General features: G+C 38.5%; 2 protein-coding genes across 2 annotated transcripts in view; one reads left to right on the top strand and one right to left on the bottom strand.

Moving 5' to 3' along the window:
- The window catches only part of didum (dilute class unconventional myosin), a 52,597-nt gene extending 43,374 nt beyond the window's left edge, over positions 1-9,223 (top strand). The window contains exons 12-20 of the mRNA XM_074181327.1: positions 1,035-1,325; positions 3,079-3,225; positions 3,327-3,842; positions 5,118-5,322; positions 5,949-6,094; positions 6,156-6,358; positions 6,412-6,600; positions 6,661-6,903; positions 8,112-9,223. Of these exons, the coding sequence (XP_074037428.1) occupies positions 1,035-1,325; positions 3,079-3,225; positions 3,327-3,842; positions 5,118-5,322; positions 5,949-6,094; positions 6,156-6,358; positions 6,412-6,600; positions 6,661-6,903; positions 8,112-8,234 (2,063 nt within the window). The 3' untranslated portion in view covers positions 8,235-9,223. The remainder of the gene's footprint in view (positions 1-1,034; positions 1,326-3,078; positions 3,226-3,326; positions 3,843-5,117; positions 5,323-5,948; positions 6,095-6,155; positions 6,359-6,411; positions 6,601-6,660; positions 6,904-8,111) is intronic.
- A 2,435-nt stretch (positions 9,224-11,658) lies between these two features.
- tou (bromodomain adjacent to zinc finger domain 2B toutatis) overlaps positions 11,659-12,845 on the bottom strand; it is a 94,883-nt gene continuing 93,696 nt past the window's right edge. Inside the window, 1 exon segment of the mRNA XM_074181326.1 lies at positions 11,659-12,674. Within this exon segment, the coding sequence (XP_074037427.1) occupies positions 12,512-12,674 (163 nt within the window). The 3' untranslated portion in view covers positions 11,659-12,511.

Raw genomic sequence — 12,845 nt, 5'->3', positions numbered from 1 at the left:
AGGAAACGAGGTGAAGAGCAACTAAACTTATTTCTTTATTATTCAAATTCCTTCAACGCAACTATATAGTTCCCAATGGAACATAAAATCTAAGGAACGAGCGCTTGGACACAGAAAATAAACACATACAGATATGTAAACAAAAACTCCATTCATCAGCAAAAACAAATTATATGTTGTGTTTTGTAAATAAATTAGTATTGAGTACTATTAACAAAAATGTTTTGATGAATTATGACAAAATTATTCAAAGATTACACGCTCATTAATAATGTCTTATCTGCCTTATCATATCTCAATTCCGAGGAACCGATAAAGTAAACATGTACTAATTTCATCTATGGTATAGTAACCTAATTGACAATTAATATTGGATGGACTTCTTTTGATAAAGTGAGTAAAAAGCTTCATAGAATAATATGCCTTTGATTGAAGTGAATATTGAAAGCTTTACGTAAATGAAATGAATTTGGAAATGTTATATAAAACTTTAGTATACTGACAATAGTGTGACAAGTGAAAGTAATAATGAAGAAGATAGAAGTCACTTAGCCTCAGTTTAAACTACCGGTAGTAGCTATCACGCCTGTGTTATAAGGAGAACAAAACCCATGGTGAAGGCTTCAACGGATCACTCGACGTGTTGTCAAAAGTTCTATAGTATGTAGATATTTAAGGTAACAAGGTCGTCACTGGTTTTCAATATCAATTGAATACTTGAAATGTCTGTTTTGTGACTTTATTTCATTCGAGTCGAGAATGAACCACCTTATCGAACTAACCGGAGACCGACCAAAATTAATTTCTGCACAATGACGTCGAAGAATACCACTTATCTCAGGTGTCCCTTCGTCTAAAGTCGGCTCTATTTTTGTCCAGTTCTATGAACCGGCCCTTTAGCTAGATGCTCAGCAATGCCAGTGGCGGTTCATCCCCTAGATCACGTAGTTAGTTCGCCATGAACGTAACAATACTTCAGCTTCTTACAGCACTGATAAAAAAAATAAAACTCCAAACTTTTGCTTCGATTTCAGCCACTAGCGAGAGCCAAACCCCAAGCACGACCAGCACTAGTGACACCAACACGAAACATGAACCAGAATCCAAAGTCGACGTCGGGCTGGTCCTCAAGCTGCAGCACAAGCTCTCAGAAGTTGAAAGAGAGAAGGTCCGCATGCAGAAACGTCTAGACGAGATCGACATGTCGCCGAAAACGGAAAGGGCTCGGAGCGAAGCTGAAAGCGCAGTCAAAATTTCGGAGTTGGAACTCTGCAACTCGCAGCTCAAGTCACAGCTGCTCGAGCTGAGGAACAGCATCAGTGAGGGTGAGTTTCGGGAATTGTTTCATGTGTTTGTGCTTGTAAGGCGTTTCACTAGATATTTAAGATACCTACTCTCGTTTTCGTATTATTAGTACACAATTATGTTTAAATTACTTTTTATGCTTTATAGATATGCTACCGTTTTGTATTTCCGGTTTTTTCCACTTTCCAATTTCTTGAATAGGTTGTTATTCTGTTTTATGTATATATGCGTCTGATAGTCCAGTGGAATCATCTGAATTCTCTTCGCTCAATTTTTCGACCCCAATCACTTCCTGAAAGTGCTTTAAAAATGCTACACTTGCTAATAATATGACTGCAATTCCTGTTGTGAAAATGTTTCGTTAATTTTATTATGTATTCACATAATGGGGAATGTTCCTCCTGACGAAAATCAAGTAGTTTTCATAAAAGAGCTCTAAAACAAGGCATTTTAAACTTATCATTTCAACCATTTTCTTTAAAAAATTATTTAAATACTTAAAAAAGAGAAATGAAATAATGCATTCAACATTCAAAGGGATTCGTTTCTATTTCACCATTTGGCAACATCGGTTATAGCTAATAAAGGACAATGAATCTGTTACCTGTATGAAACAAACAAAGATGATATATTTCAGAGGCATGCTGTTCTGTTTACTTATGTTCCGAGACATTCTGTAACATATGACATTTTGTGCACCTAACCTATCTTCCTCTATATAAATAAATAACAAAACAACTGTTGTTTATGTGGCTTGTGGAGATGGTATTGAACTATAATTTATATTTTGCCTTGATTGTTGATTTATAAAGATAATTTTCCTTTTTTAAAGTAGAATATCTAGGTACGTATAAATTATTTCAACTTGATATAGGCGCTGTTGCCAATATGTGAATTAGAAACAAATCCCTTTAAAAATTAAAACCCAACATTTGAAACATCAATTTGAATACTTCTCGAAGTGAATTTGAAAAACTCATGAATTAAACTCAACTTTATTTTGTTCAAACTTGCATTTGTTGTAATAACCCAAATTGAGGAACATTCCCCATTGCTGAATTATATTGAAGATTATATGATTTAGGCTTCTAGAAAACATATTTCGCGACTGGTGACTCTTTGTAAATCAGATGGGTCGTTTTGAAGTCCAAAAGGCATGTGGCAGAATGGATTTTTTCAATCGTTTTACTCTAACGGAAGATGAATAATAATAATAGGAAATATACAAAACATATTCCAACTTGTTTTTTGGTATTTTCTAGATTTTCAACTTTCCTCAATCTGAATCAACAGATAATCTGCTCAAATGTAATAAACGACAAACCGAAAAGTTCACCGCGTGAAAAATTTCGGAAAGTATTCCCTTTTTTGTTATTGAAGCGCCTCTATTGGAATCAGAAAAGCGTCCAAAAAGTCTCTTCAAGAATATTCCAACTCAATTTTGGGGATATATTCATTTCGATTTTTATTTTATACTCAGCCCAGATAATTTGCGTAATACTACTCGGAACGTTCAAACTGGATATGACACCTGTCTCTGTAGAGTAGTTCAGCCGCTTCCTTGGTTAAAGAGTCGGTGATTACCGTTACTCCTGTCGTGCCCTTTAACCCACCTTTGGCTAAATCTTGGTGACTCTAGTACTAGTCCTGAGATTACATATTCTCCACTAAATCCTTAAGCTTAGTGATCTGGATATGTTGATTATGACAAGTTTGCTATTGTAGAATTTATTTTATATATCAATTTTTTGTATGTGGTCGTTTCTTTCACAGGCACCGGTACGTCAAAACTTCAGGAGCAATTAGCAGCCCTCCAAGACGAACTCGACAGAAGGAGCGAAGAAATCGTACAACTGAAGGGCGTCTTGGCAGCCCAGACCAACAACATGAAGTCGATATTCAACAACAAAACAAGAACAGGTGAGCCTTCTATCTGGCATGTTCGTTTTTTTATAATTTTGCACGAGTTATTTATGATTTCTTCCTCCCGTTATCCCCGAACCCTGACTCTACCTTGACAGGCGAATACATAAACGAAGACGGGGAGCTCGCGCAGGCATACGAGACGCAGAAGACGATCAACAAGCAGCTGGAGCTCGAGCTTCAAGACGAGAAGACCAAGTACAAGGCCCACGAGCGAGAGTACAAGCTGGAGATCGAGAAGCTGCGAGAGGACAATGAGCGCCAGCAGCGCATCCTCGCGGCCAATCTGACGACTACTCCGCGCTCGCAGAACGAGGCGTTCATGCAAGCCGAAATCACGCGACTCACGGCGGAAAATCTCGAGCTGCACGACAGGAACGACCAGCTGAACGAAGCGACGCGCAAGCTCAAAAAGCAGCTGAAGGCGCTCACGAAGAAACTCAAAGAGGCCGGGTTCGACTTGACGAGCGACGTCGTCGTCATAGAGGAGAGCGAGGCGAGGACGCAGCCGACGAGAACGGCGGCCACCATAAGGAAAAAGGAGAGGGAGTACTCGGGCATGTTTGCGTTCAGGAGCGGGGACGAGAACGCTATCATGAAGCAATTGGTTGTAGGTGAGTTTAAATAATTTCGATTATTTTCATATATATGAAATTTTAAGCAAAATAGTTTTTTTTCCAAAACCAATAAAATGGTAAATAAATTCAGATTTACATACATACTAATTAGAACAGGAATTTGGCAACACCCTGTCAAACATATCTTTAGATATGTTTTGGTTTTTATCTCACATGCAGGAAACTTGCTCCGACTCGTGCGAGTAATATGAATCACAAACAAAATATCAGGAAGACGAAAGCGAATCAGTTATACAATTTATAATGCGGCAAACAAAACTAAATTGGTGTGACTGTTTTTCGAGTTTGAAAGCCGTAGATTTTTGGAAATTCTTCCTGACGTTTCGCTGGCGCGAGTGGCCATCATGGTTCAATTCGATATTGATTAGTTGTTACTCTTATTTCTCCATTAATTTCAATGTTAGGAACGCAAAACCCTAATAAAACTTTCAAGTAAACTCTATTCCTTCTTTCATTGCTATGCTTGAAGTATCTCCTATCCAAGCGTAACTAAGTTAGTCTACAGTGACACTTGTTGAACAGGGATACAGTATTTCTGTAGATGAAGTCCGAATGAGAGCTTTGGCGCCCAACGTGGGACCAAATTCGTATACTCTCCTCTTGATTTATAGCAAGAAAGTAGTATTTGTGCCCAGTTTTAATGACTAGCTCGTGTCAGTCATTGAAAAATTTCTTTACTAGAGAAGCCAAGCATAGAAACACTTCTGGATACACGATATCGTTCTTTAGCAGGAGTTGAGTTTTCAGGTACCCATTTGGACGAGGATCTAAAGTGGGAGACACATATGGAAAGTGTGAATTCAAGTCTCAACAAAGCAATTAAACAAATGGAACCATATTTAAATAATTCTAGTCTACTTGCAGTATATTATGTGATAGCATGTATACATATGTTTGAATACCATGATCTGAGGTAGAGCCAGAGACTTGAGAGTGTTTATAGCTCAGAAGCATATACTATGACCAAGTTTTGATGTCAAATTTCAGGAAAACTGAGGGCCAACCATCACATACATTGATTGGAATCGTTTGGGTTCCAAACCCCAAGATTTTCCATAGATTTATCGACATGTCCATATGAATAATCTGACTTTGACAGGATCTCTGCTTTATCAGAAGATTACTAAAACTGAATGAAGCTAACTTGGTTAGCAAAACGCGCGTCGCGAGATAATGCTCCAATTCTGGTGTTCAAAATTGTTTTCAAGGGGTTCAAGTCCAACAGTGTTGAAAATCCTTCTGCTTTTTCAGAGTTGAAACCAAGAACTGCGGTCGCACTTTTACCGGGTTTGCCGGCGTATATAATTTTCATGTGCATCCGACACACGGACTACATCAATGACGAGGACAAGGTTAGGACTCTACTCTCTGCGTTCGGGAATACAGTGAAGAAACTCATCAGAAAAAGGCATTCAGACTTTGAAACTACAACTCTTTGGCTTTCGAATACTTTAAGGTATGTATGCGTTTAAATATAAGAAAAAAAGGTATCAGCCTAGTTCTTTTCAATAAGACGCTTCTCTCCAGCTGTCTTCGTGAATATTTACTTGTGTCTTCAATCATATTTGACGCATATCGACGCATAAACTCGGGTTTTCAATGTTGGAATAGCTTCTAACACTGTTCAGGAACCTGTCTACTTTCAAATTTCACTTCAAAACATAATGTCTTGCATAGACGGCCACCTCATATATGGATCAGCACCTAATCTTGATATATTGTAACGATGAAGCTATTCCTGACCCATACGCCAGCCGATTCATCAAATAAATACTGATTCACCGCGAAAGAATGCAGTCGGCAACCGCCGATTAAACTCTAGTTGAGTACCGAAACACTATAGAATTCTAGAACGATCGTTACCGATATATAAGGCAGGCTTCTCGTCCAAAGAGGGCAGTTGAGTTCAGAAAGTTAATCGAGCGGTTAAACAAGGAATTCAAATAGTGAAAATAAATTAAGCGTTAGTTGCTAAGTGTTTTAAATAAATTAGTTTGTGATAGTGAAATATTGTTGAAAATAAATATGTTTGAGACAGTTAATTCTTCAAATTGTTACAACATTCATTGTATCTTCCTCCAGACTGATACACAACATGAAGCAATACAGCGGCGATGAAGCGTTCCAGAAGAAAAACACCCCAAAACAAAACGAGCAGTGTTTGAGGAACTTTGACCTTTCCGAGTACCGACAAATATTCTCCGACACTGCTGTTTGGATTTACCAAGGTAAGAACGGTGTCTGTGTTTTGCATAGCAGAGAAAACTCTAACTGAATTCTTGTCGTCAGCGGTCATAACGACCTTGGAAGAGAAAGTCCAGCCGTTCATCGTACCCGCCATTCTGGAACATGAAGAGATACCTGGGATAAGCGGCAGCAAACCTGGCGGCTTCAGGGGGAGGATGGGCAGCTCTTCGAGCAACCTGGGCAGTCCAGTGGGCGGACAAAAACCCACGACAGCCTTGCTTCAAGAACTGACCAATCACCACAAGGTAAGGAGTCTGAAACATCCTGCCACCATCATAATTTCCGAATTTCCCTGTAGATCTTAACTTTCTACGGCGTCGATCCAGAAGTGATATCGCAAATCTTCAAGCAAGTCTTCTACTTCATCTGCGCGTCTAGCTTGAACAACCTGCTGCTGCGGAAGGAACTCTGCCATTGGTCCAAAGGCTTCCAGATCAGGCACAACCTGTCCCACTTCGAGATGTGGACGAGAGAGAAGAACTTGGACGTGAGTATTCAGCGAACTAGAAACTGATGTAAGTTATGTCGTTTTTGTTTTCTGTTGCAGGAAAACGCGATTCAAGCTACGCTCCAGCCGATTATCCAGGCTGCTCACTTGCTGCAAGCAAGGAAGACAGATGAAGACGTTGCCAGCATCTGCGAGATGTGCAGCGCTTTGACGCCTCTCCAGATCTGCAAGATCCTCAATCTATACACGCCGGTAGACGAGTTCGAGCAGAGGGTGCCGGCATCTTTTATCAGGCTGGTGCAGGCCAAGCTGCAGGAGAGGCCCAGTGCGCAGGCCCAGCAGGTGAGTCGACATTTTTGGAAAATGAGCGCGGGTTTCAACTTTCCTCGATAATTTTGTTCGTTTTTGTCCAACTGGTGATCAGTTTACACCCGAACTTTTTCTTTATATTTCATCGAGGAGTCATCCCGTAACCATTTTACAATAAATAATTATCGTTGCGTCTCAGGAACTGATAATGATGATGGTGATGATGGTAGTTACTCAGTTGATATAGTATTTCCAATACCAATTGGAACAGCACAGAGAGAAGGAATTCCCGCCTCGACATAGGCGTCGGCATATTATTTTTCAGTGGTAGTTTTTCAGTTACTTATTCTTACAATCATAGCAATTGATTACCCCATGAAAAAGTTATCTCAACTAAATTTTTCCACCATGGGTAATCATGAAAAACTTCGAAATTCAAGGTAGTTGATTTCCGAGTCGAAAACTCTAAAATACAATGAAAACACAAATAATCACACCGAATTCTCGTCACACATATATTTAGAAAATAATAGAGGCCAACAAAATTGCTTAGAAAAATCAAAATTCTTCTTCGCTATATTCGGATGAGATGGAGTCATCATCGGGTTGAATAATGATCGGATTTATGGAACTTTGCAGATAATATTTGTTCTCTTCTTTTACAACGTGGGCCACACAGTTCTTCCACACATCACTATTACCTACTTCATTCACCACTCGCCTTATATTGTCAAGCACTACAGCATTCAAAGTCGGTGACTGATTACATTTCCGCAAGCTTTCTTTCATTGTGGCCCAAACCATTTCAATTGGATTGAACACACAATAGTATGGAGGCAAACGTAAGAGAATATGACCACGTGTTCCACACATCGAATCAATAATATACTCTTTTTTGAAATTACATTGTTTTATGGTCGCCAGTAATACCTTTGTTTGTGGTGGTTTGCAAAACCACTCACTACCTCACCTAACCCCACGAACACACGGCACTGATAACGAAATATTGTGAAACGGACAAGAAATTAGTATTCAGCCAGTCCACCTAGCCGCGCCTTTATTCCTTAACTACATTTGATACCACGTTTACTAACTATCTGGGCGACTAGGGGCCACAGGCAAGAAATGTTTATGACTGTACTCTTATTTTTATTGCCGTTCCAATTGTGAATGGATAGACTATACCTAAATTATATTTCGAATGTATAATATTTTAATGAACATAAAATTTTATTTTTCAGACTCTTCTAATGGACGTCAAGTACCAATTTCCTATACGATTTCCATTCAATCCTTCAGTCATTTGCCTAGAAGATATAGAAATTCCAGAATCACTCGGCTTGCCAATGCTTGAGAAACTCTAAGCATATTCCTGATTTTCAAGACTAAATTCGTTTCATTTCAACATTGTAGATTTGTATATATTTGTAAAAATTATTTTGTTAGTTTAATTCAACTAAATACGACAGCAGTGTGTGTGAAATCATGTTTTTGTCCAGAGCAGAAATTTGCAGCTTTTTCAACAGAGAAAATTCAAAAATGGATTACGAAGCCTCGGCAGTATTTTTTATTGGTGAAGATCTGGTCTCTTACGAATGTACCTCGTGAATGGAGTACAGATCGTATATTTGGTATATTAGTAGAATGAAGGTTAGCAAATTTTTATCCTTGTGATATATTTATGTTTTTTGTTTCTATTATTACTCATTAGGGGTGAGCGAGACAATTATAACCAAAAGTCTTGTCCTAATAAGTAATCTACATGCAAACGGATACTTTTTCTATTTCAAGTTGCTTCTTGGTAGTTTTACAAAAAAAAAATAACAATGAAAAATTATTTCTCAAACCTCACTTGTCTCTGAAGACACTTGTCACAAAATTTACTAGGATAAAGATCCTTCTTGACACTCGGCCTTGTTTTTCTCTTTACATTGACTTTCTTCCAAGTTGCACCCACAACATCCAAGTTGTTTTCATAATTGTATTTTAAGTCTTAGTATTATTTTTGGCATTTTTGTATTTTAAAGTATTGTATGTATTTTTGTGCCATTTTTTCTGTAAAATTACTTTGTGTACTTATTTTTGCACAAGTGAGACAAATTAATTTTTCTTGCGGTACTTTATTGATCATTTGATGGATGAGTCGGTTGAACTGTGAAATTTACTTTCCTCACGAGTCACGTAAACTATTTCTTCAATTGTGCGATAAAGTCCACTTCCCCACCTATGAAGAAAAATTAGTTTTTTTCAGTTGTACAGTCAAACGTTGAATTACTCATAGATTATATGAACTATAGTTACCTATATAAAAAAAATTATATACAGTTGTTGGCAGTAAAGAGTTTATCACAGATTTTTTTTGTTTAGCATATTAAAATCTGTGCTGATCAGGGTCATGAGCCACTCTCAAGAAATTTTCCTTCAACAGACGTCGAGAGAAAATATTCAGATGTCACATTCGCCATTTCGAAGTTATTTTACATCGATTTATAGCCATTCCAAAGTTATTTTCACGTCGCGAATCATTAGCTACCCCAAGTATATTTTCCCGTTGCCGGTAATCCCCCATTTTCTAGTTTCACGCATCTGGGCGTTAGCCACTCGAAAGTCATTAGTCATTCTTGAATTACTTTTTTTCATGTCGCTATGCATTAGCCACCCCCAAGTTACTCATTAGTCAATCTCAAGTTGTTAATTTTCGCCGCTGGGGTATTTGTTCCCTAATTATTCTTACGCCGCCATCTATTGACATTTCCAAATTACCTTCACTTCGCAGTTATTTATTTTAGTGTTGCATTAGTCACTCCTAAGTTTTTACGTCGCTAAGCATTGTTGACTCAAGTTATTTTCATGTCGTCAAGGAAGCAGATACTCCCAAGCTAATTTTACGTCACTGTTATTAACCACTGCTCAGTTATTTATTTTCACATTGTCGGGAATCAACTCCATAGTAATTTTCATGTCGCCATGCATTATCATTTTCAAATTATGTGCATTTCACCGGACATTAGCCCAAATTATTTAATTTTTGGTCGCACTATTCCCAAGTTGTTTTTTCACGTCGGCGTCCAATCAAGTTTTCACGTCCCGGGGCATTGGCCACTCCCAAGTTATTTTGAACTCGCCATCCAGACATAAAATGTATTTTCATGTCGCTGGTCGTTAGCCACTCACTAGTTCTTTTCAATTCCCATTTTCACGTCGTAGGAATATCAGCCACTCCCAAGTCATTTATTTTTCACGTTGTCGTGGTGGGAGTCACTCCCGTTATTTATTTCCTCGTTGTTGACATATTAACCACTCATACTTCACTTACTACATACTTACTTACATACTTCACTTCGGAACTTATTTTCAATTCGTCATTCATCAAACACTCCCTCGCAGGGGCGTCGCCATGGGTGGGAGCATTCCCCCCCTGCTTTTTCGACTTGGGAAAAAGTTGGGAAATTTTGGGACGTGAAGAAAATGGGAAAAAAATAGTAAAAAAATGAATAAAAATTATAATGAGAGAAAAGAAGCAAGTAGCACAATATTATTTAAGTGTTGTTTCCTTTCAATTGTATTGAATATTCTTATATATGGTGGAAGAACAAGGACCTTGGTCCAAAGTAGAATAATTCCCATTATTATTTTTATAATTACCACAATTTATTTTTGTTTGTGCATACCCTAACGGGCATAATCATTCAGCCAATCTTTAGATAGCTAAGTAAGAAAATTAATATATTATAGTAGTAACTAATCCCTCGGCTTTCATTTTTTTGAAAGTTGGGAAATTTTGCTGGTGGGATTGGGAAAATTTTGATTCCCTCCCCCCCTGGTTTTTCTTTTCGCTACGGCCTTGCTCCCACGTTATTTTCACGTCAGCGGGCATTAGCCAATTTCAATGTACTTACTCAGATCAAAGCCGTAACAACTACTCCATTTAAAGAGTCATCAGCCATTTCATTATTTCTACTTCGCCGGTATATTAGCCAGCTCCAAGTTACTAATTTTTATCGCCGGGCATTATCCACTTTCAAGTTGTGTCATATTGCTAATTCATTGCCATTCTCAAGTCACTTATTATCACGACTCATCAGCTAGAGTCAAGTTATATTCACATCACTTAGTATTAACCACTCCCGAGGTATTTTTACGTCGCCCGTGAGCATCAGGCACTCCCATGTTATTTTCTCGTCGCCGGGTTATTAGGCGCTCTCATTTTCCCGTTGGCGAGTTATTAGCCACTCCCTATTAGGCGCTCTTATTTTCCCGTCGCCAAGTTATTAGCCACTCCCTATTAGGCGCTCTTATTTTCCCGTCGCCAAGTTATTAGCCACTCCCTATTAGGCGCTCTTATTTTTCCGACGCCGAGTTATTAGCCACTCCCTATTAGGCGCTTTTATTTTCCCGTCGCCGAGTTATTAGCCACTCCTAAGTAACTTTCACTAATTGATCTTTGGTACACCTAATTTATTTCCTGTTGTGATCTAGCATCTACGAAATTATTTTCACGTCAGCGATGCAATAGCCACTTCCAAGTCACTAACACGTTACCGGACTATTAGCCACTTAGTCATTTTTCACCGGTCTATAGTCCCTTTCATGTTATTTTCATCAACAAGCATTAGCCACTCCATTTTTATGTGGTCCGCTGTTGATCTTTTCCAAGTATTTCATTCAGGTCCTAATCGAATTTTCACGCTACCAAGTATTAGCCACTTCCTTGTTAGGTTCAAGGGCGTCCAAACCAACGAAAACCAATTTTTGGTTGCATTCAGACATCATGAAATAAAAAACGAATTTACATTTATAAGCAAATATAATTATAAATATCTTACACTCAAATACATAACCTAGTTCTATGCACTGCAACAATATTTGCAAAAGAACTAGCCTACCAAACACATTCAGTTATTTCGATACAGATTTTGTTTGTCAGAACTTTGTTCATCTTAAATGGATAATGAAACAGTAATATCTCTCGTAGCCTAAGAGTTGAGCGATGAAAATGTCATTTTTACAATTTATACAGATTCGCTAGAAAAACACGATCAGCTAGGGCGTGATTTCAAATGCCGTCAAGTCGAGTATATTTACCTAGAGAGGGAGCCACGAATACTTCATATTTACACTGCAGATTCTCCAGACTTCTGTAGAAATATCCAAAAGTAGTAAAATAATCAAAACTGTCTTAATGCCACGATAATTATGGAAAAATCAGCAGTGTAATCAAAATCGTACTTTCATGACGGCAGATCTACCGAGATGGAATGACAAGAGACCGCAAATTACATCCGCAAAATAAATAGAAAGTATAAAAAGTTGCCTAGGCAAAGGGCTCGTCTATCCTAAATAAATAAAATATATCAATAACGTGAAATTTATCAAAAATACAACGTTCAATTCACGCGACGACTTGCTCAAACAAAACGAAAACAAAATAGAAAAAAAGTTAACTAACCCCGATCTCATCGGGTCATTCGACAGACACCGTCGACAAAAGCCTACGGCGCACGTCTCAATGTCCTTTTGTATCACACACTGAAAAAAAAAACGTTTGTGAAAAGAGTACGCGACGCGCTTTCTACAGAAAGTCTTCGTTCGGCGGCACAATTTTTCGGTTTCAAGGGTTCCCGGCGACTGCGGACGATCCTCAGCTGGTTGGCGAAGGGGGCCAGAGTTCCTTCCAGCGCGCCTCGAAAAACTCGCGCAAGCTGTGCCCGGCCTTGCCGACGGGACTGTCGTCTTCGTTGAACGTCTCGCAATTGTCGAACATCTGGCGGACGTCGGCGCTAAAGTTCTCCTTCGTAGTGTACCTGAAATACATAGAATAGTCACGAACGATTCGTAACAAACAGCATACAACGGGAAAGAAGAATATTTGACCAACATTTTCGAAATTAACACGTCAAGGCTATTGGTAACCTTGAAATACACCTCAGTTGGGGACATGAAGATTTGAATGTAAGAGATTACATTCAAATCTT

This window comes from Leptinotarsa decemlineata, unplaced genomic scaffold (genome assembly GCF_025532065.1).
Source record: "Leptinotarsa decemlineata unplaced genomic scaffold, Ldec_3_MD MMD2_tig00026307_RagTag_RagTag, whole genome shotgun sequence".
In the NCBI taxonomy this organism is placed as follows: Eukaryota; Metazoa; Arthropoda; class Insecta; order Coleoptera; family Chrysomelidae; genus Leptinotarsa; species Leptinotarsa decemlineata.
The sequence above is the reverse complement of the archived record's forward strand: the minus strand, read 5'-3'. Positions and strand labels throughout refer to the sequence as shown.